Genomic DNA, 20,188 nt, shown 5'->3' with positions numbered 1-20,188 from the left:
CTGGTGGGCTGGGAGGCAGAGCAGTTAATGTGCCGGAAGAAGATTGTTGAGCTTGTTTTGTTATCGCAGCAAGCAGGAAATGCCCCCCCGGCCGTTTTCTGCACAAACACGAGCTGGGACAGCACAGGAGGCAGAAATCTTCACGTTTCCCCAGAACTCAAATCTATAGACAGAGAAGCAGAGTTTATGGAGCTGCTGCCCCCTGCTGGTCACATCTGCAACACACAGCCTGGGCTCAAAGTAGAGACTGCAGGGAGAAAAACACAGGAAAACATTCAAAAAGCACCCACGTCAAAGAAAAATGAATCAAAACATCACATAAAAAGGTAACCATTAAAAAAATACACGTGGCACAAATGAGCCCAACTAACAAGAATCCCACAAGATGAACATTTGGAAATTTTTTGTTAGCCTTCAGGCAATAATTCTGATTAGTACAGTGCCGGACAGGACCGGCAAAAACAAGAACAAAGAACAACAGTGACCGAGTATTAATCACAAAAACAAAGAATAGCCACAATAAAATGAGTCAAAACAGCATAAAAAGCAAAAGCTCAACGAAAACCACACTTCCTCAAAATCATTTTCATCCATCCATTCGCTCCCGCTTATCCTTTTCAGGGTCGCTGGAGCCTATCCCAGCTGTCATAGGGCGAGAGGCAGGGTACACCCTGGACAGGTCGCCAGTCTGTCGCAGGGCCAACACACAGGGACAGACAACCATTCACACTCACATTCACACCTAGTGACAATTTGGATTATCCAATTAACCTATCCCCACAAGCTGCATGTCTTTGGATGGTGGGAGGAAGCCGGAGTACCCGGAGGGAACCCACGCAAACACAGTGAGAACATGCAAACTCCACACAGAAAGACCCCGGCCTGATGTTGGAATTGAACTCAGGACCTTCTTGCTGTGCAGCAACAGTGCGTGCCACCGTGCCACCGTGCTGCCACAAGACTCAAAATCATTTTATCCACAATAAATCACACAGATAACACAAATATGGCCAGCACGTGCACAATCCCTCATTAGTAGTAGTAATCTTCATTTTCTCATTCCTCCTCCTCCCCCCAGCTCTGAAACAATGCACGGAAACGATCCCCACCCAGAAGACCAGCTGCCCCCTCCTGGCTCCGGCTCCAGGTCGGCCTCCGTCACTGCGTCCTGCTTCCCTTCACCTTAATCAGCTGCAAACATGAGAAAATAAAAGTGTCAGAGTGAGACGAGGCCCCATACCTCGAATAAAAATCCCAATAAAATCAGCTTCTACTAAACGGATTTTAAAGTAGAGTTTGTTTCAAATCCAAACTGAATTAAACAGAAAATCATGAAAATAAAAATCGAGTTTTAGTTTCTACATCTCAGCCAAGATCAAGACTTTAATTCTTTTAAATTTCTCTGTATTTTAGTTTTGTCTAAAAATGTGCATAAAACAGGTGCACAGCAGTGCCCTGTGTCCTGCTGCAGGAACAGCGACCTCTGCTGCCACAGCTGGGTACTGCACACAAACTAAAGTTTAAGAGGAGCAAAGTTTTAAACAGACCAGGACAGAGACGAAGGGACGTTCGGCTTCAGTCTGGATAAAAATGAAAATCTTTGGCCTGAAGGAGCTGCTCAAAGAAAATGTCCTCACGTTCAGGTCGAACACTCACAGCAGCTGCAGCACAAACAGAAAGGAAGGAGGCGGGTGGATTTCCCCTCCTCTTATCACTCTGCACAAGCACAGACCCTGAGTCAGTGAAGGAATCTTAATGGAGTCAACAAGGAGGTAAAACTGTCCGTACTGTGTTCACACAGAGAGCAGCAACAACAGGCACAACGCCCACTGAAGCCTTTTATCGAGCGGCTCAAAGACATAAAGTACCTCAAAGTATTTAATAAAGCAGGTAAATAAATCCAAAATGCTACAAATGCAGAAAGCTTTTCACTCACAAAAAGAAAAGGGCAAAAAAATGTTCAGAAAACATTAAATGAACTGAAAATGTCTCTGCATGAAAGAGTGTCGATCACATTTATTGATCCGTTATAAACACAGAGCTGGAGCCGGTCGGAGGAGGAGGGGAAACGTGACTAAACCCTTTCCTCCTGCAGAGGAAACAGGAGGCGTGACCTCCTCCCTCCCCCCCCTCCTTCTCTCTCCTCCAGCTGTTTAAAACCGGCTGGCGCGTGAGCCACACAGATGCAGACATGACGGCAGTGGGAGAACTGGTGCTGGTGCTGGGATTATTGGTGAGCGCTCACTGCGAGGTGAGAGCACGAGACCCCGAGGTGGAGGAGGAGGAAGGGGAGCTGGGAGGAGGAGGAGGAGGAGGAGGAGGAGGAGTGCTCCCCCTTCACCCCAGGACGACCGAGACCAGCCCACTGGGAGAGACGGGGAGCAATCCGGCCCGATCCGGGTGAGTCCACAAACCACTGCCTCCTCACTCTGCAAAAGAAAAATAATTTCATAGAAAAAATGTTTTTTTTTTGTTTCAGTGAAACTTTTTGTTGCTGTGAAGTTTTTTTTTTGATTATTTTGGATCCTATTATTTATTTGGCATTTCTGCTTTTTGTTTTCATAGTTCTGGAACATCTGTTCATTTCTACTCCTTCATGGTTTAATCTTTATTTTGCAACCCCCTTATTTGTGAGTTGCACCACTTTGTGCTCATTTTGCATCCCCTGTTGTTTTTGTAACATATCATTTTGTTTATTTTGAGTTTGTGTGGTAATTTTGCATCCCGTTCTAGGGTAGAATAAATCCACCTCTCTTTGGTGTTGGGTCACAACACGTTAGCGCGAGGCTTGAATCAGCGTTTGTGTCGATGTGCTCAGAAATAAGACGTCTGGTTGGGATAACATTTCCTGCTCTTGCTTCCTGTGGAACATCAGGAACAATGAGAGCGGCTGTGGCACTGAAGGCTGTGACTTTGGAAGAGGCGTCCTCTGATTCAGATGAAGCTTAAGATAATCTTTGGTTAGGGCTGTGGACTCACAGTGAGCACGCTAAGTTTGCAAGGAGAAGCTCTTTGTCTTTGACTTTGTGGCTGTTCTGCAGTTTGTTTTGTCGGCATGTTCAGACACGCTCACCGCTCTGGACCTCACACGCTGATCTGCATCTTCTTCACGTGCAGGGCCTCCTCTTCATCGGCTCTTTGTGATAGGTGTAAAGTTGAGAAACAGCTTTGCCCTGTTGACTCTGTCATGCCAGCATAATTTTAACAGGCTGCAAACACATGCATGATTCATGTCCCCTTAAAGCCTGTGCTCCAGCTGATGGTGAAAGAAGTCCTTTATTCAGAGTCCCACCAACAAAGTGTAGTTCAGATATGAGACGGGGTCTGTGAACACATTAATCTCTCGTATCTTTGGACTTGAGTAAACATCTCCTGTCTAATTCTGCATGTCAGCACTTTGGTTTCTAATGGCTTTGTCATCATTTTGCATCCCTCTTTTACTTTGCTTGTGAATCTGGTGTCTTTGCATCCATCTGATGTGTGGTAGTTTTCTTATTTATGCCTCCCTGTCCTGATTTTGTTGTTTGTTTGTTTTCTTCCCATTTTGTGAACATTTTGTGTCCCGTTTGGTTTGGCTTCTCTTTGAGGCCATTTTATAGATTCACTTGATCCTTTTGCAGCACTTGTATTTAAGGTCATTTTATGGGTTCAGTTTAATTATTTTGAATCACCTCTTTGACATTCATTCATTTCTTCTGTTGCGATGTTACTTCATGTCTGCTTGACTTTTTGTTAACTTGACATTTTTCCTCTTTTATGCTCATTTTGTCTCCCCTCCTTCATTTTACACATTTGGCTGTACTTCCAGGTCCTTTTGGAGTAACTGTGACATTTTATCATTATTTTACTTGGTTTGTTTTTGAATTTGTAGATTTTCTTTCTTGTGTGCACATTTAAGCAGCTTTTCAGTGATTTTACAACTTTCTTGGGGCCATTTAGCATCCCCCTGTTGGTAGTTTTGTGTCTCGTTTGAAATGCCTTTGCGTTCACTTTTAGAGTATTTTCTAAAAGACAACAGTTATATAAGGGAGGACTCTCTGACAGTGAGGATTATCTTACAGTGTTTGTTTTTCCTTCAGTCACATTTCATGATGTCTTAAGTGGAGTGGACGCTGAGATGTGGAACGTGTTTGTTGGAGCTGAGACTGACAGACTAAATAAGAGGATTAAATCTCCAAAAGGGTGACTTTTTTTTGTTTTTGGAGTATGCTCAGAGGCCTCGGTCATTATTCCGACCCACATCCATCGTACAGATTCCCAGATAAAACGATCCCCCGGGCTCTCAGCAAAACAACCCTCTATTAGCTCTTTAAGTGCCCCCATCAGCCCCCATCACCACAACGCTGCTTTAATCACACAGGCGGAGCTCTTTGTGCTGTAACGATAACAGCTCCTTTCCTCACGGAGTCGGAGGGCGGCTGACTGTGTACATTTTCATCAGAGGTCAAAGGTGAACGGATAGTTTTTGATTCCTTCATGTCGAGGCTGCCGACGTTTTCAGGTCCTTTAAAAAAGATCAGCTCGAAACTGCAGACGTGCTGCAGGAACATTCAGACCTTGAAATAAACACTTTATTGTATTTTATTCAGTTTTTTTATTTATATTTTCTCTTAACAAAGTGAGCTCTCTGTTTTTTCTTCTTTTTCTTTAACCCTTTGACGTTATTTGAACAAGATACTACACTGTGCAAAAGTCTTGAGCTGGCTCTCATTTCTTGACAGTTTACTTCCAAGAACTCGGACTTCCTTCCCGTCTCAGTTCTCCGGCTTCCTGAAGCTCTTCCAAAGTTCTTCTTTGGACATTGGCTGCTTTTTCACCCATTTTCAGTCCAGTCCTCACACCTGAGAGATGTTTTTTGAATCTTGGTCATATCAAATATTTACTTCCAAGCTAAACTGCTCCATGTGTTTACATGGGAAGACTGTTGCACAGTGCTGGGTGTAGATGCATGCTGTGCTTTTCGGCTGCCCTCTTGTTATAGAATTTTGAAATTATGTGTCTGCGGGAGAAAATGGACTGAGCGCGCTCAGATATTTTAATTCTTTCTCTTTGTGTGCTTTATGTGCGCATGCCTCCAGGTGACTGTCATCAGCGTTCAGATAACATGTCCTCCTTATCGTCAGTGCTGTAATCGATGATCATGCAGGTGTGTCAATCTGGTATAAAAATAATGGTGCAGGATGAGAAGTTTAAAGTGTTTAAGGGCTGAAGATGATGAGATCAGGCTTGTATCTTCCACCACGGTCACATGTCTGAGCTGCACATGCTGATGGGTGCAAAGCATAATTTAATATTCATCGTGCTTATTTAAAGTGTGCACAAAGTCTCAGGAGAGCACCGCCGGTTCATCCAGCACCGTCTGCAGCCACATTTTCATTAAACTGACTGCAGACCCTCCTGATCTCAGCAGGATGAAGCCTTCGCATCTTCCAAACTTCACGTTGCTGAGAGTGAGCTCTGTGTGGTGTTATGACATATCCGTCCTGACCTCCTGCAGCCTCGTTATTCAGATCGAGGCTCTTTCACAAACAGCCTTCAGATATGAACCTGAACTCTCGGCCTGCAGCAGGAACCTCAGCGGCCTCGGCTTGTTTTCCTCCGTGTCTCTCGGGATGACTCTTCCTCGGAAACGCTAAGATCTTGATCTTGTACGCTCACCAAAACAAATGCGCACACAGCTAAACGCGGCGGTTTGACAGACCACAGCTGTGACGCCGAGCAGATTTGAGGATGTTTGGTCCACGATGTTTAAAACACAGTGACACCTCCTCCTTAGAAAATGACTGACAGAGTGAAATTAAACCCACTGACTGGATGTTTGTGTTGGAAAAGCTCAAATCTCTTCAGGCTGACTCACACTGAACATGTCAGTGCTCCTCTTAAAAGTTCAAAAACACACTGTAACATCTGTTGCCGACAAAAAAACCCAAACAGCTTAATAAGCTGATAAGATGACAGCCAGGAACGAGTAAAACTATTACAAAATGCTGTTATTAATAATGCAACAATAATTATTAATAACTGCATGGAGACACAAAATAACTTGAAAGATGGAAAATGATCACAAGTAGAGACAAAATCTCAAGAGGATGGAAAATAAAAACCAAATGACAGGAAAAAAAATACTATGAAGGTGTAACATGATCACAAAGAGACACCAGGTAACTGGAAATGGGAGCATTTGTTAAAAAAGAGATGCGCAAGACATGAAACGGGATGCAAAATGAGGGAAAAGGCTAATAGAAAACGAAATAGTAGAAAATAACGACAAAGTTTGTGCAAAGAGATGGAATATGGCCCAAAGTTAACCACAGGTCTAATGATGAGAAATAAATTACCAGAATGAATGATGAATCACCAAAGGGATCCCATTATATAAAACTGGTGATAAACAGATTGGTATCTTTACTGCCTCAGTTTTTGAAGATTCTTGAAAAACTATTTGCAAACAAACTAGATTCCTTTATTGATAAATATGATTTATTGAATGATCATCAGTATGGCTTCAGAAGAAACCGTTCAACATCTCTGGCTGTGATGGAATTTATTGAAAATATTGCAACGGCTGTGGACGAAAAACAGTTCGGAATAGGTGTTCATTGATTTACGTAAAGCCTTCGATACGATAGATCATTCGTTACTTTTACAGAAGTGTGAAAGGTAAAGAGATGTTGCACAATTTTGGTTAAATAGTTACTTGAATAATAGGTTCCAATATGTGAGTATTAATAACATGAAATCTAAACTTAGAAAAGTAACTTCCGGAGTTCTGCAAGGATCTGTTTTGGGACCTAAGTTATTTTTACTTTATATAAATGATATTTGTACAGCCAGTGATACTTTAAAATATGTGGTGTTTGCTGATAGGACATAAAGAAATTACGGAAAACAGTGGAAACAGAACTCATGTAATTAAATAGATGGTTTATATTAAATAAACTATCATTGAGTGAAAGTAAAACAAAATTTATGTTATTTGGAGGTAGTAAAAGTAATATTAAAGTAAAATTGAATTTAAATAATGCTGAAATTGAAAGAGTATATGAGACAAATTTTTAGGAGTAATTATTGATGATAAACTTTGTTGGAAGCCCCACATCGAACATGTGAAACGGAAATTATCCAAGTCTGTTTCTATTCTTTATAAAACAAGAGATTCTTTGAATAAGAACTGCCTTGATTTATTGTATACTTCCCTTTGTTTGCCTTATATGACCTATTGTGTGGAGATAGGAACACATAGAAAACCTATTTGGATTCAATATTTAAATTGCAAAAAAGAGCTATTAGAATAATAAATAAAGTTGGATATAGGGAGTCCACCAACCAGTCTTTTGTAGGATCATCTATGTTAAAATTCATGGACATTATATATTCTAAAACTTTAGAAATTATATATCGAGTGATGACAAAGAATGTTCCAATTTGTATTTTAAGTATGTTTCAACTAAGAGATGCAAAATATGATTTAATGGGGTCTTATGTGTTTGAAATGCCTAAAGTGAGAACCAATGTTAAGTATAGATGTGTGTCAGTTATGGGAGTGAAATTATGGAATGGACTTAATGATGAACTGAAGATGTGTTTTTATTTGTCATTTTTCAGGAAGAATTAAAAAATTTGTATCATACAAGGTAATAGAAATTTGGTTTGATGAATAATTTTGTGTTGATTTAATTTCTTGATTTATCATTGATTTCTTTTCAAACTGTTATGTAACTTATTTATCAATGCTATTTATTTTCTTGGCTAAGGATTTGATTATTCGTATGGGGGTAAAGGACAGGATAATTATAAGCCACAAGGCTTCAGCCTATTCCTTTTTCGGTTACTGTTTGGTTGAATACTTTTATGTAAAATTATAATCTGTTGTTGTTGTTGTTGTTGACCGAAAAATAAATTTAATTTCAAAAATGTCCAGAGTGGCGACACACAGTGACTTCAAAGGCGGACGCTAAATAGATTTATGAGGAAAATGACAGAAGAAAAGCCACTAATATTATGTAAAATGACTATAAATATACAAAGTGACCACAATAGTATACAAAATGAGTGCAAAGGAGGAGAAAATGGACCCAAAATACAGGCACAGGGATTCAGAATGTCCACAAAAAGGACAGAAAAATGACTTTAATATGCAGGTACATTAAACAGGTACAAGGATGCGAAGTGATCAAAGGGACACCAAATATTGCTAAATTGGTGCACAATAGGTACAAAGATTAGAAAAATAATTTCCACAAAATCCCAAAGGGATGCCAAATAGTAACAAGAGCAACAAGTGTTATTGTTGGCAGACATTAAATGATCACAACGGAACAATCATGTCTGATCACGACAAGTGTTAAAGAAATTACTAGAATTATCCAAAATGAACAGACTCAGAGGCCAAGGGACGCTGAATGGGCACAGGGATGCAAAATGACCACAAAGAAACACAAAAGCTCTATAAACAGATGCAAGATGGTTACTAAAAGTTGTTCAAAGGTCTACAACGTGAAGAGTAAAAGATGTAAAAAGAGCTCAAATCTCTTTATCTCTCATTTCTTCTGTGAACACTCATTCCCATCATCCTTCGCTCTCCTGCTACAAGTTCAAGCACAAATTTCGAAATGTGTTCTAGGAAAATATCGTCTGCTCTCAACTATAGGAAATTACAGTCATTCATCACTGAAGTAATTCCTGGCATGAGTCAAACATCCATCTAAACAGCTTCTCTGCAATCCAACAAAAACAAAATCCCCTCATTTAGTTTCACTTTGTTGCAGCGGCTCATGTTTGTGAAGATAAAGTGTTGAAATGAGTCGGAGGAGTTTCCACTTCACTCTCAGACCTGCAGGTTCTCGCTCTGCTCGCACATTTGAGGAGTTTTCTCAGGATAAATGACGAGATTAGCCTGCATGATGTGGTGCAGAGCCCCGAGTTTAGTCTGACGGGTCAAATGGAGCTGAAGGTGGAGATTAAAGAGTTGCTCTCTGATGTTGTTGCACTGTCTCACACTCACCTGTGCACGAAAGACGTTTAACAGCTTAGTTTCCTGGAAATAACACGATGACCCAGCGTGCAGCAAGCACAGACGGGCCCCCAGCATCCCACAGAGGAGCCACACTCCCCCCAATTACAGAGATTTGTGCTCTTTTTGCAGTTACTTTGTTTTTGGATGTTTTTGTGTCTTTGTGGTTAACTCTTTTGTGTTGCTGTGTTGTCTCATTGTAGTCCACAAGCTTCCTAATCTGCTCCTCCAGCTTGCTCATGCATTTGTGTTTCAGTTTAGCCTGGAGTCGATCTGCGAGGTGTGTGTGTGTTTCTGCTTTATTTGTTTGAAAGTGTGTGTTTCGTTGTTCAGGCTCAGCAGCAGGATGAGGGGAGACTTCCTGTATTGAATTACTCACACTGTGAGGACAGATTGTTGAGTAAAAGTTCAGCTACAGAGGGGAGGATTGTCACATGCTCCTGAAATAAAATGGACCAGGTTAGCCTATCAAATTAAACCTTATCTCAACATTCTTTAAGGTGCAACGAGAAACCCCGAAGACCCCGAGGACATCGATTTAAATGATCCACAAAGGAGAACAGCATGAATGTGAAACACACAAAAGCCACAAGGAGATGTCAAACATTTAAAAAGAGGATGCACAATGACCACAAGGCTGGAACTTTAAAAGATGAAGGAGTGAAGAAATGCCCTTTAAAGGGAAACAGCCACGGGAAGGATCAGAACATTTACGAATGGATGCACAATGGCTGACAGGCGGAGGGGGGGGGCAACCGCAAACGAGTAAAAGTTACGAGAAAATGATGGAAAATCACTACAAGATGCACCCCCCCCCCTCCCGGGATGCAACTGTGGAGGCTTCAGAGGCCTCGTGCATCAAAACTGGGAGTCGTGTTTGTCTAAGACTCGCGTCCAGGAGCACAGACGAGGTCGTGAAACGTGAAAACGTGATTTGATTTGATTTGATTTGAAAATACGAACTCTGAGAGCTGTTGGTGCCACCGTTCGCCAGAGTCAACAGACAGGAAGTCCCGAGATAAACAGACACACACACAGAGCAGCTGTTTGCTTCAGCGTTCAGTCGACCAGTAAACTGTGGACGCTCTCTCTCTGCAGTCACACAAACTGACGCCGTTCTCGGGCTTCATGCTGTGACTGCTCCTTTCTACACATCCTGTACTCGTGACTGAAAGCCTCAGCAGGATTACGTTTTTCTTTTAAACTAGACTTAAACTGGACATAGATGGCTTCTTTTACTCCTCTTTCAAACCGTCTGTCCTCTCTGTCCAAAATGTGAACATTGGCATCCTCGAAAAATTGACCTTTGTCCTTTAGGATGCCAATGTTCACATTTTGGACAGAGAGGACAGACGGTTTGAAAGAGGAGTAAAAGAAGCCATCTATGTCCACTGTGAGCGACCATCTTTGAACAGAGGCGGTGGTTTACGACACCGTCTGTAATCTATAATCTCGTTTTGAGATCTTTTCTCAGTCACATCCTGGGCCGTCTGACCTCAGGAAATCACATGATAGGGTGGGGCCAGGTTTCACAATGAACTCACCCGAAACTCTGGTTGATTGGGACCCACACCCAGTTTCACACCTTGGCTCATGTGATTAGGTAGAGGAGCATCAGGGGGTCCTTTGTCCCTCTTGAGGGGGGAAACTCCCACAGGGTTTAAATCTGGGACTCTCCACCATTTGACCTTAGAACTGAAGAAGCTTCTCGGATGAAGGTGAAATGTCTTCAAGCAACTTAAAGAAGTCCAGACACTTTTCTTTGCAAGCTCCTTAGACTGCACTTGGTAATATTGCAGATCAGGGAGACAGTTTGTTTGTGTGTGTCTGTCTGCACCTGTGTGGTCATCTACAGAGACCATGTTGTGGAGTCTGACAGCAGTGGGGAGGAAAGACCTGTGAAATCTCTCCGTCCCACACCGTGGGTGCCGCAGTCTCCCACTGAAGGAGCTGCTCAGTGCTGTCACAGTCTGCTGCATGGGGTGGGAGATGTTGTCCGACAGGGATGACAGCTTAGCCGCCGTTCTCCTGTCACTCACCACCTCCACTGGGTCCAGAGGGCAGAACAGAGCTGGCCCTTCGGATCAGCCTGTTCAGTCTCTTCCTGTCCCCGGCAGAGATGCTGCCGCCGCAGCAGACCACAGAGTAAAGGAAGGCTGAGGCCACCACAGAGTCATAGAAGGTCTTCAGGAGTGGGCCCTCCACTCCAAACGACCTGAGTCTCCGCAGCAGGTACAGCCTGCTCTGCCCTTTCCTGTAGAGGGCGTCTGAGTTATGAGTCCAGTCCAGTCTGTTGTTCAGATGAACACCAAGGTACCTGTAGCTGTCCACAGCCTCGATGTTCATACCCTGGATGTTCAGTGGTTGCAGTGGAGAATGCTTGTGCCTGTGGAAGTCTACCACCAGCTCCTTGGTTTTACTGGCGTTGATCTGGAGGTAGTTCAGCTGGCACCAGTCCACAAAGCCTTGAGTCAGTCCTCTGTATCCTTGTCGTCTCCATCAGTGATGAGGTGACTATTGCAGAGTCATCAGAGAACTTCTGCAGGAAGCACTGGGTGGAGTTGTGAGAGACGTCTGCAGTGTAGATGGTGAAGAGGAACGGAGCCAGAACCGTTCCCTGTGGGGCCCCCGTACTGCAGACGACCCTGTCCGACACACAGCCCTGAGTCCTCACATACTGTGGTCGGTCAGTGAGGTAGTCCAAAATCCAGGTAGTGAGGTGATGGTCTAGAGATGGCACGATACCACTTTTTTATGTCCGATACCGATATCATAAATTTGGATATCTGCCGATACCGATATGAATCCGATATAGTGTTTTTTTAATCAACAAAACTGTTTTTTTTTAAATATCTTGCTGCATTTTGTATAAGTTCATACTCAAGTTTAAAACAACAACTACACTAAAGCTATTCTGTTATACCTGTATGCAAAAAAAAAAAATTCATAGTTCAGCAATACTGATCAATCTAATAAACTTAAACCTACACCATCCTCCCTATTCTGGTATTTTAAAGAGTACTTAGCATAAATATTAAGCAACCTAACTAATAGGGTTCCAACTCCCAGCAACAACAAAAATAAATAAATAAAAAATAGGGAACCACCCCTCACGCTCCACCTCATGATGCTTAATCGACGTAATCAACCTTAATTTGATGCAGTGTGAAAAAAAAATGCACAGAAATCAATTATTTTTCAAGAAATATTAAATAGATTCAACATCTTTCTTCAACAAAATTGCAGACTGCACAGATGGTACCTTCCCAAAGGAAAAAGTACTATAGCTTACTAGGGTATATATATTAGACTTAATAGTTACTATATACAGTAATGGACTTCTATTCATTTTACATCAATTTAAAACTTTGGGTGTCAGATAATTATTTATTAAAAGCTAGACATTTTAAATGAGAATAAGAAAGAAAAGTATGTCTTTGTGCCCCCTTTTCCCTGTTCATGCCCTATCGGCCCCCCTGGCTAAACTTTGCTAGATCCGCCCCTGCACAGTTACCAGCGTCAGCTACGTAGAAAAAGATCCTCGAGTAGAAACTAATATTAAATAAATTCTAACAACAGCTGATCAAGCTTAAACGTGCTGCTGTTGTTCAGCCGCTGGTTTCCTCTTTCTGGTGCAAAGTGGGCCAAAAACAAACAAGAGAGACGGACTCGCGACAGAAAAGCCGATCAGCTGATCGTTAAGCAGTTTCATGATTGAAGTAGCAGCAAGAAGAGGCAGTCGCTCCATATATCGTTTGGTAAGCTTAACGCAGGAATGCTTTACAAACATTCAGAGATGGACTTACACACTTGCTTTACTTCTCTCGGGATAACTTTGTCGGAGATGAAATGCCGGGTTGCTAGCGAAGCTCCACATGCTATCCAGACCACCGACAGGTCCCGCATGCCACAGCCGCTCTATCACGTGATGCATACTGCTCCGACGTGCTAACGTTCTGAGGTGAGTTACGGCATGTTGCAAGTTTTGCGAGGTGCTTTCGTGATATTTAATGGATCGGATTACATTTTTTATTTTTCTCCGATATCCGATCCAGTAATTTAGGTCAGTATCGGACCGATACCGATACGTAATATCGGATTGGTCCATCTCTATGATGGTCCACTCCAGAGTTCTCCAGCTTGTCCTTCAGGACCGAGGGAAGAATAGTGTTGAAGGCACTGGAGAAATCAAAGAACATGATTCTCACAGTGCTTCCAGCGGTCTCCAGGTGAGAGAGGGAACGATGTAGGAGGTGAATGACGGCATCATCCGCTCCAATGCCAATGGTAGGCAAACTAAAGTGGGTCCAGTGATGAGCTCACCAGGCGCCGAAGCTGAGCCAGGACCAGCCGCTCCAGGGTCTTCATCAGGTGGGATCAGGGATTAAAACAAACCCAAAGACGAGCCTTGTGTCTTTTCACAAAAACAAAAAAAGAATCAAAACTTTAGTGATCAGATCCCAAAGAGATGATAACCACGTCAGAACAACCGAAAAGAGAGAGGACATTTAGAAAAGGGATGCAAAATAATTACAGAGGTATCAGGATAACACGAGGCAACTGCAAAGGAACAAGAAGCATTTAAAAAATGATGCTAAATTAAAAACCATGAAAAATGTCTTGGAGCAAAAATATTCATAAAGGGATGCCAAATTAACATAATAACTAAAAACATAGTTTTTAGTTATTGTGGTGTTACTATTTCATTCGCCGTTGTCTCACAACAAAAACATAAACTAAATCTGCATTTTTGGACTCGGCTCACGTTTTTATTCTTATTCTGTGGTTTTCATGGTTGATTACTCTTCAGAGAGTGGAAGAGGGCTTTTCCTTGAAGCTGAGTGTTGGTGGCCACTGAGAAGAGGGCACAGTCTTTGACCTCTGACCCCAAACAGGAATACAGAACAACAAACTGTGTGTGTGTTTCCATCTTCCTGTAACGCTGTGGACATCTGGGGTTTTCCTGGCTCACAACCGGCCTTTAAGAGGAGCCGACTACACGTCTGTGCACATACAGCAGAGGCAGTTAGACCGAGTTACACACAAATATGTGATCTTTCTTCTTGTTCTTAAAGGAGCACTAACATTTTTTCTTAGCAGGAAAACTGTGGACATATCACACTACATCCTGACTCTGTGTGTGTGTGTGTGTGTGTGTGTGTGTGTGTGTGTGTGTGTGTGTGTGTGTGTGTAGGAACTGGTGTCCGTTCGTGCATAACCATGTGCAAACGATGGCAGTTATGTGTGGAACAGAGAAGTACACCATCAAGTCCCAGAGTCCATGTCCGAGCGGGACGCCCGACTGTCACCTGACCATGTGAGTGTCTTTGGTTCGTGGCTTCAGCTGAAGAAGACTGTGACTCATTCGTTGATCATTTTAGTTTTTCTCATTGGGGATCGTGAGGTTTCTATAACACCGTGAGTGTAAAATGCGTTGATCTTTGCTCAGTAACTTCCAAATCTGTTTAATATGTAGATATGATATATATCTATCTAACAGACTCCAGTTTGTGCATGTAAATGGAGAGTCCTCTTCACACACTGAGGTTAATTATGGAGTTCCACAGGGCTCAGTGCTAGGACCAATTCTGTTTACATTATACATGCTTCCCTTAGGCAGCATCATTAGAAGACATAGCATACATTTTCACTGCTATGCAGATGACACCCAGCTCTATCTGTCCATGAAGCCAGATAACACACACCAATGAGTTAAACTGCAGGAATGTCTTAAAGACATAAAGACCTGGATGGCCGCTAACTTTCTGCTTCTTAATTCAGATCAAACTGAGGTTATTGTACTCGGCCCTGAAAAGCTTAGAAATATGGTATCTAAGCAGATTCTTACTCTGGATGGCATTACCTTGGCCTCCAGTAACGCTGTGAGGAACCTTGGAGTCATTTTTGACCAGGACATGTCCTTCAACGCACATATTAAACAAATATGTAAGACTGCGTTCTTCCATTTGTGCAACATCTCTAAAGTTAGAAATATCCTGTCTCAGAGTGACGCTGAAAAACTCGTTCATGCATTTATTCTGTCTCGTTATTAGTCTCTGTCTCTCTTTCACAGCATGTCTGTATCCTGTCTTCCTTCTGTCACCAAAGTGCTTGGTGACAGTGGCATCAGATCTAAAAGCCTCCTGTCACTAATCATCATCTTCCAACTACTTTGATGTGTGTTTTCAGTGTAACTTTAGTAGACAGTAGAAAGCATGTTTTATCCCTTCACTGACCTGGGTCCAGCTTGATGTTTCATATTTCTCATGTTTTCCTGTGTCAAAATCCTGAATCTGAAAGTTCAGAGTCAGAATAAACCTTAAACTTTGGGAGTCAACCCGCCCACAGACGTGACGTCTTTGCTGAAGGTGATGGCTTCTATAGAGGCCGAGCAGCGGTAACCACGGTGTGTTTGTGTGTGTGTTCGTGTGCAGGTACAAGCTGTCCACACGGCCGATTTACAGGCAGCAGCAGAAGATCGTAACCGCTCTGCTGTGGCGCTGCTGTCCGGGACACGGAGGACACAACTGCGAGGACACAGGTGAGTCAGCAGCATCACCGTCACTCGAGTCCGCGTTAAGGATGTTTTTGTGAAGCAGACTTCAGTGTTGCACAGGTTGTAGCACAAACGCTCAGACTGACATCAGAGAGTTATCCATTAAAAGTCCACCTTAAGCGTTCCTGTCATGTTTGGTGCCCTTCCTGTTTTGGCCTTTAGGTGGCGCCGGGTCTGCACTCGCTGGCTAAAATCTGCTCTGGTTTGTTTGGGTTAAAAGCAGCCTGATTACATTTATCCACTGCACTTTAATGTGGTTCCAAAGTCAGAAACAAGTGAACAGAAACAGCCTGAATAACATATTCAGGGAATAATGTATGAAAATGTGTTTTATTTATATTATTGTCCTTTCAATGGTAGAAATCCTTTTGTATTTATGATGTAAACATATTTATTAATATTTATGTTTAGTGAGTTTGATCCCGACGGCCACAGTGAGCCTGAAAGCAGCCGCGGTTATTCATAAACTACTCGTTTTAATAGAGGAGATGAGGATGGAGCATATTAAGAGTTGCTCTGAATGGACGCCTGGTTCTGGTTTCCCCCCGCTGGAGTCTATTTTTACTTTTCCAAGAACAGGCGGGCTTTAGTATCGCTCGGGAACTTAATGTGTTCCAGATTTTCTTGGCGGGTGGGAACAGCCGTGTTTATCTGCGGGAGGACGTCCTCTGCTCTTCGCTTCTGTTTGTGTGACGCTCAAAGTTTATCAGCGGTCGTCTCTCAAAGCTCCCAGCTCCCCCACAAACAGGCCACATTATTGCATGATCGTAGCCGGCTAAAACAGAGACGGCTGCTGCCTGCGTTTTTCTGTTTCCAGCATCTGAGGCACAAAGTCAAAGCCACGAGTTCATGAATCCATCACTGAGTCTCAAATCAGGAGGTCATGAAGAGAAACATTAAAGTCGTTCATTCTCTGCCTCAGTTTATTATTATTATTGTTATTATTGCTGCTCTGAGCCCTCGTTGTGCTCGGACGTCAGCTCTGATTTAATCTGAGTTTATGGGAAGAGGAGGAGGAGCGGGCGTCTCAGCTCGGACCGCTGCCTCCAGGATACAATCATTTGTATTGACTGTCTCTGAGCTGACTCTCTGTCTTTGTTAGTTTAAACTGCAGTTTTACAGCTTGTTTCTTCTCCAACAGTCTCAGGCCCTCGGCAGGATTCTGAAAGCTCGACTCTGATTGGACGATCTGAAGCAGGCACATCAGAGGTCAAGGCTCCAGGTACGCTCTTGGAAATGAAACATTTTTGACTCTTCAGGTAACTCACGTCTCAGACTGTAGAACCACAGCGAGCCAATCAGTGCGTTGGTCATAATGAACAGGAAGTGGTCATCGATGGAGTCAACAATCAGACTCCACCTCAGGGTGATCGATTTGAGACTTTTCCACTTACAGTCGAGACCCAGAACTCAGCTTTCTATCAGATCTGTTTGTAGTAACTCTTTTTAAAGCTTACAAGTACTGCCCCTCAGCAGGCTTCCTAAAAATGACCAATCAGAAAAAGAGAGAAGAGCTAAACAGCTTGTTTCAAACACAGGATGCACTGATGATGCATGGACCTGAGAAAGAAGGATTACTCTGGACTGTGAATCATGCAAAGCTACGTCAGTCACATGACAGATTTAAAAACAACAGGAAATGACCCAAATGAGTCTCCAGTCATAAATCATTGAAAATCACACAAAGATACACAGAAATATAAACATATTATTAAAAGCAAAGTAAAATGAATAAATATGAATAAGTGTAAAGAAAAGATCAGGTAGAGGGAATAATAATGATATGTACTCATTAAGAACAACAAGTGAAAAGATCTGGTCATTAAAGGGTGGAGGAGGGGTCTGCAGTGAGGATGACCTCAGAAACCTGGAGGAAGAATAAGCTGAGAAAACGCAGCTAGAGGAGCCGCCTCCAGCTGCAGGAGGTGCTGCTGCGGTCACACCGGGGAAAACTGGTTACGGCGATCTCTGGCTGACCTGCTGGTCTCTGTTTGCGGTGGTTTTCGACTTCGTGTTTGCTCAGAATAAATTGGTTGGCTCTTGAGTTTCACCTTCACTCTCTGCGTTAACGCCGCGCTCTGACTCATTACTGTTCTAACAAAGTGAGGAAGCACCGCGCTTAACCACCGCACTCACATTGACAAAAGGTCAAGTTCCCTCCTCTCCCCTGGAGAAGAGGGCGTGGGTGCGCCAGTACCAAGGTCACCTCCCACCCCACCCCCTACTCCCACATTCGCAACATATAAACAAAGAGTGAGTCATCTGGGAACCACAGACACACTGTTCAGAGGTCAAAGGTCACACTGGCCTGATGAGAAGATTCAAGTTGGAGTGAGCTGATGGAGAGGAGAAGAGTGCAAGTCAAGTCAAGTGGCTTTATCATCATTGCAACCATGTGCACAGTGAAGGAGAACAAAAACAGTGCAACACCAGACAGTAGAAAAGTGCAACAATGACAGTTGGTTGTGCAAAAAGACCGAGCATTGTGCAGGACAGGTGGGCAGAGGTGATCCTGATGCAGGACACATTTCACACGACATTGGCTGCAGTGACCTAAGACCATCACAAACAGATGCCAAAGAATATCAAATACACCCTAAATGACTACAGTGGGATGCAAAATAAGTACTAAGACATGTAGAGTGACCATGAACTGATGGAATAAGACCACAAGCATGCACGAAAAGTAAAAATTTGACTACAAGGGTGTGCAAAAATGACCAAAATTAAACAAAACCCCACAAAAGGATGCAAAATAAGTACTGAATGATGCAGAACAACTTAATGACTTTAAACAACCAAAGCAAAAGCAATGACTACAAAGGGATAACAACATGAGTGTATAAAAGGGCAAATTTACCGCAGAGAAATGCATGATGTTTGCCTACTGGTGGTGGTCAGAGGGCCCGGTGGCGCCTTTGTCTGGCAGCCTCGCCTCTGTCAGTGCGCCCCAGGGCAGCTGTGGCTACAATGTAGCTTGCTATCGCCAGTGTGTGAATGTGTGTGTGAATGGGTGGATGACTGAATGTAGTGTGAAGCGCTTTGGGGTCCTATGGACTAGAAAAGCACTATACAAATGCAGGCCATTTACCATGATGATAGATATTTTTAAAGACGAACAAAATAATCAAAGGGCTGAATGTGAAATTACCACAAAAGAATGAACAACAACATCTAATGGACACTGAATGACTAGAGGGATGCAAAATAAGTACAAAGAGACGTTAAAGGGAGTTTAAGAGCGAGCAACAGCAGAAACTCAAACGAACGTCAATGAACCGAGGAGAGCAAGTTTTTGGTTGTTCTGCTGTTTTTCGGTTTTCTAACTGCAGCAGGTTGATTCTCTTTGTTCTGCTTTTGATTCAACAGGAAGTAACAACAACAGTTTTCTCAGCTTCGGTGCCGTACTGTGAAATTTCATTACTGCAGGATACATGCAGAGTACATGAAGTATTTATAGCGTGTGTGGCACTGAGAAGCCTGAGAATCAAAACAGTCGATGTTGTTGGAAAAACACGGGACTGAAATAGACCTTTGGCCTTTACGGGCTCGATTTAACAAAGAAAGACAAACAAAAAGGCCGTTCCTCACACACCTCCACATGGTACAGTCCGCTCCCACCGCGCCTACGATTGAACCCACTTCCTGCGAGCTGGGGTCGATGAAATTAAATCACTAACACGATGGGACACAATAACAGGAACACCTTCAAATACAACAAGCGTGAGTCATCCACTCATAACACTTGCAAGCACTGCATCACATGAAATTCTTTGTGCGGTAGTAGCCTCTGCAGTGGAAGCTAATGCACGTGTGTCCAGCTTTTTAAAGAGAGAAGAGATCAAGACTTTAAAACAACAAATTGAGCCATGAATCCCTGAATCACCTCTCAGTGGTCTTAAAAATGATAAATGAGACGAGATTACAGTTTTTTTTTAGAGCAGCAGCTATCGGTTAAATCATCAGTTATCAGTTTCTTCAGCTCCAAAAATATCTAAAATATTAAATTCAGAGAAAAGAGAAGTATCAAATGTTCACACTTAAGAAGCTAAAACAAACAAATCTTTGGGTTTTTTTCTTAAAAGTGACCAAAATAATTATTCAACCGTCCAAAGACGCAAATACAGCGACTCACATTCGCTTACTGTACTTATTCTTTAGTTTCTTTAGTCCACTGCAGATCATATGGAAGCAGACACATGAGTGCTCCCAGTAGGATAATGTTTGCAGCCAACCTGAGGTAAAGTATCGCTGAGGAAGATAAATCTAAAGTTTCAGACCTTCCTGGTTAGATGCATGAATGAGGTGATGCAGGCAGAGAGTTCAAGAAATTGAAGGAGAAACTCTCCGAACTGAATCGAGTTCATTCAGGATGACAGCAGTCAGACGGATGAAAAAGAAATCGTATAGAACCAAACATATGCAACCAGAGGGATGCAAAATGGGCACAAAAGAATGGAAAATTATTTTAAAATCATACAAAAGAGGCACAGATCCTCAACTACATCAAGGGGATGTGAAATGATTACAGAGGGATGCTGGGGGGGATCCTGGGGGTGGGCTGGAGGCAGACCTGCTGTGGCGCTCCCTGAAGGAAGCACCTGAAAGAAATGCAAGAC

At 42.8% G+C, this 20,188-nt stretch overlaps 1 protein-coding gene across 3 annotated transcripts in view; it reads left to right on the top strand.

Annotated features, from left to right (window-relative positions):
* mmrn2a (multimerin 2a) overlaps positions 1-20,188 on the top strand; it is a 33,677-nt gene that overhangs the window by 1,984 nt on the left and 11,505 nt on the right. Inside the window, exons 2-5 of one of the 3 annotated variants that reach the window (XM_082557621.1) lie at positions 2,040-2,400; positions 14,208-14,330; positions 15,448-15,554; positions 16,711-16,791. In XM_082557621.1, the coding sequence (XP_082413747.1) occupies positions 2,192-2,400; positions 14,208-14,330; positions 15,448-15,554; positions 16,711-16,791 (520 nt within the window). In that variant the 5' untranslated portion in view covers positions 2,040-2,191. Of the gene's footprint in view, positions 1-2,039; positions 2,401-14,207; positions 14,331-15,447; positions 15,555-16,710; positions 16,792-20,188 lie in introns of those variants that run through there. The other 2 variants (XM_082557622.1, XM_082557623.1) reach the window with 2 other exon arrangements.

This window comes from Aulonocara stuartgranti, assembly GCF_965226115.1.
Source record: "Aulonocara stuartgranti genome assembly, chromosome: 13".
Lineage (NCBI taxonomy): Eukaryota > Metazoa > Chordata > Actinopteri > Cichliformes > Cichlidae > Aulonocara > Aulonocara stuartgranti.
This window is presented reverse-complemented; position numbering and strand designations above follow the sequence as displayed.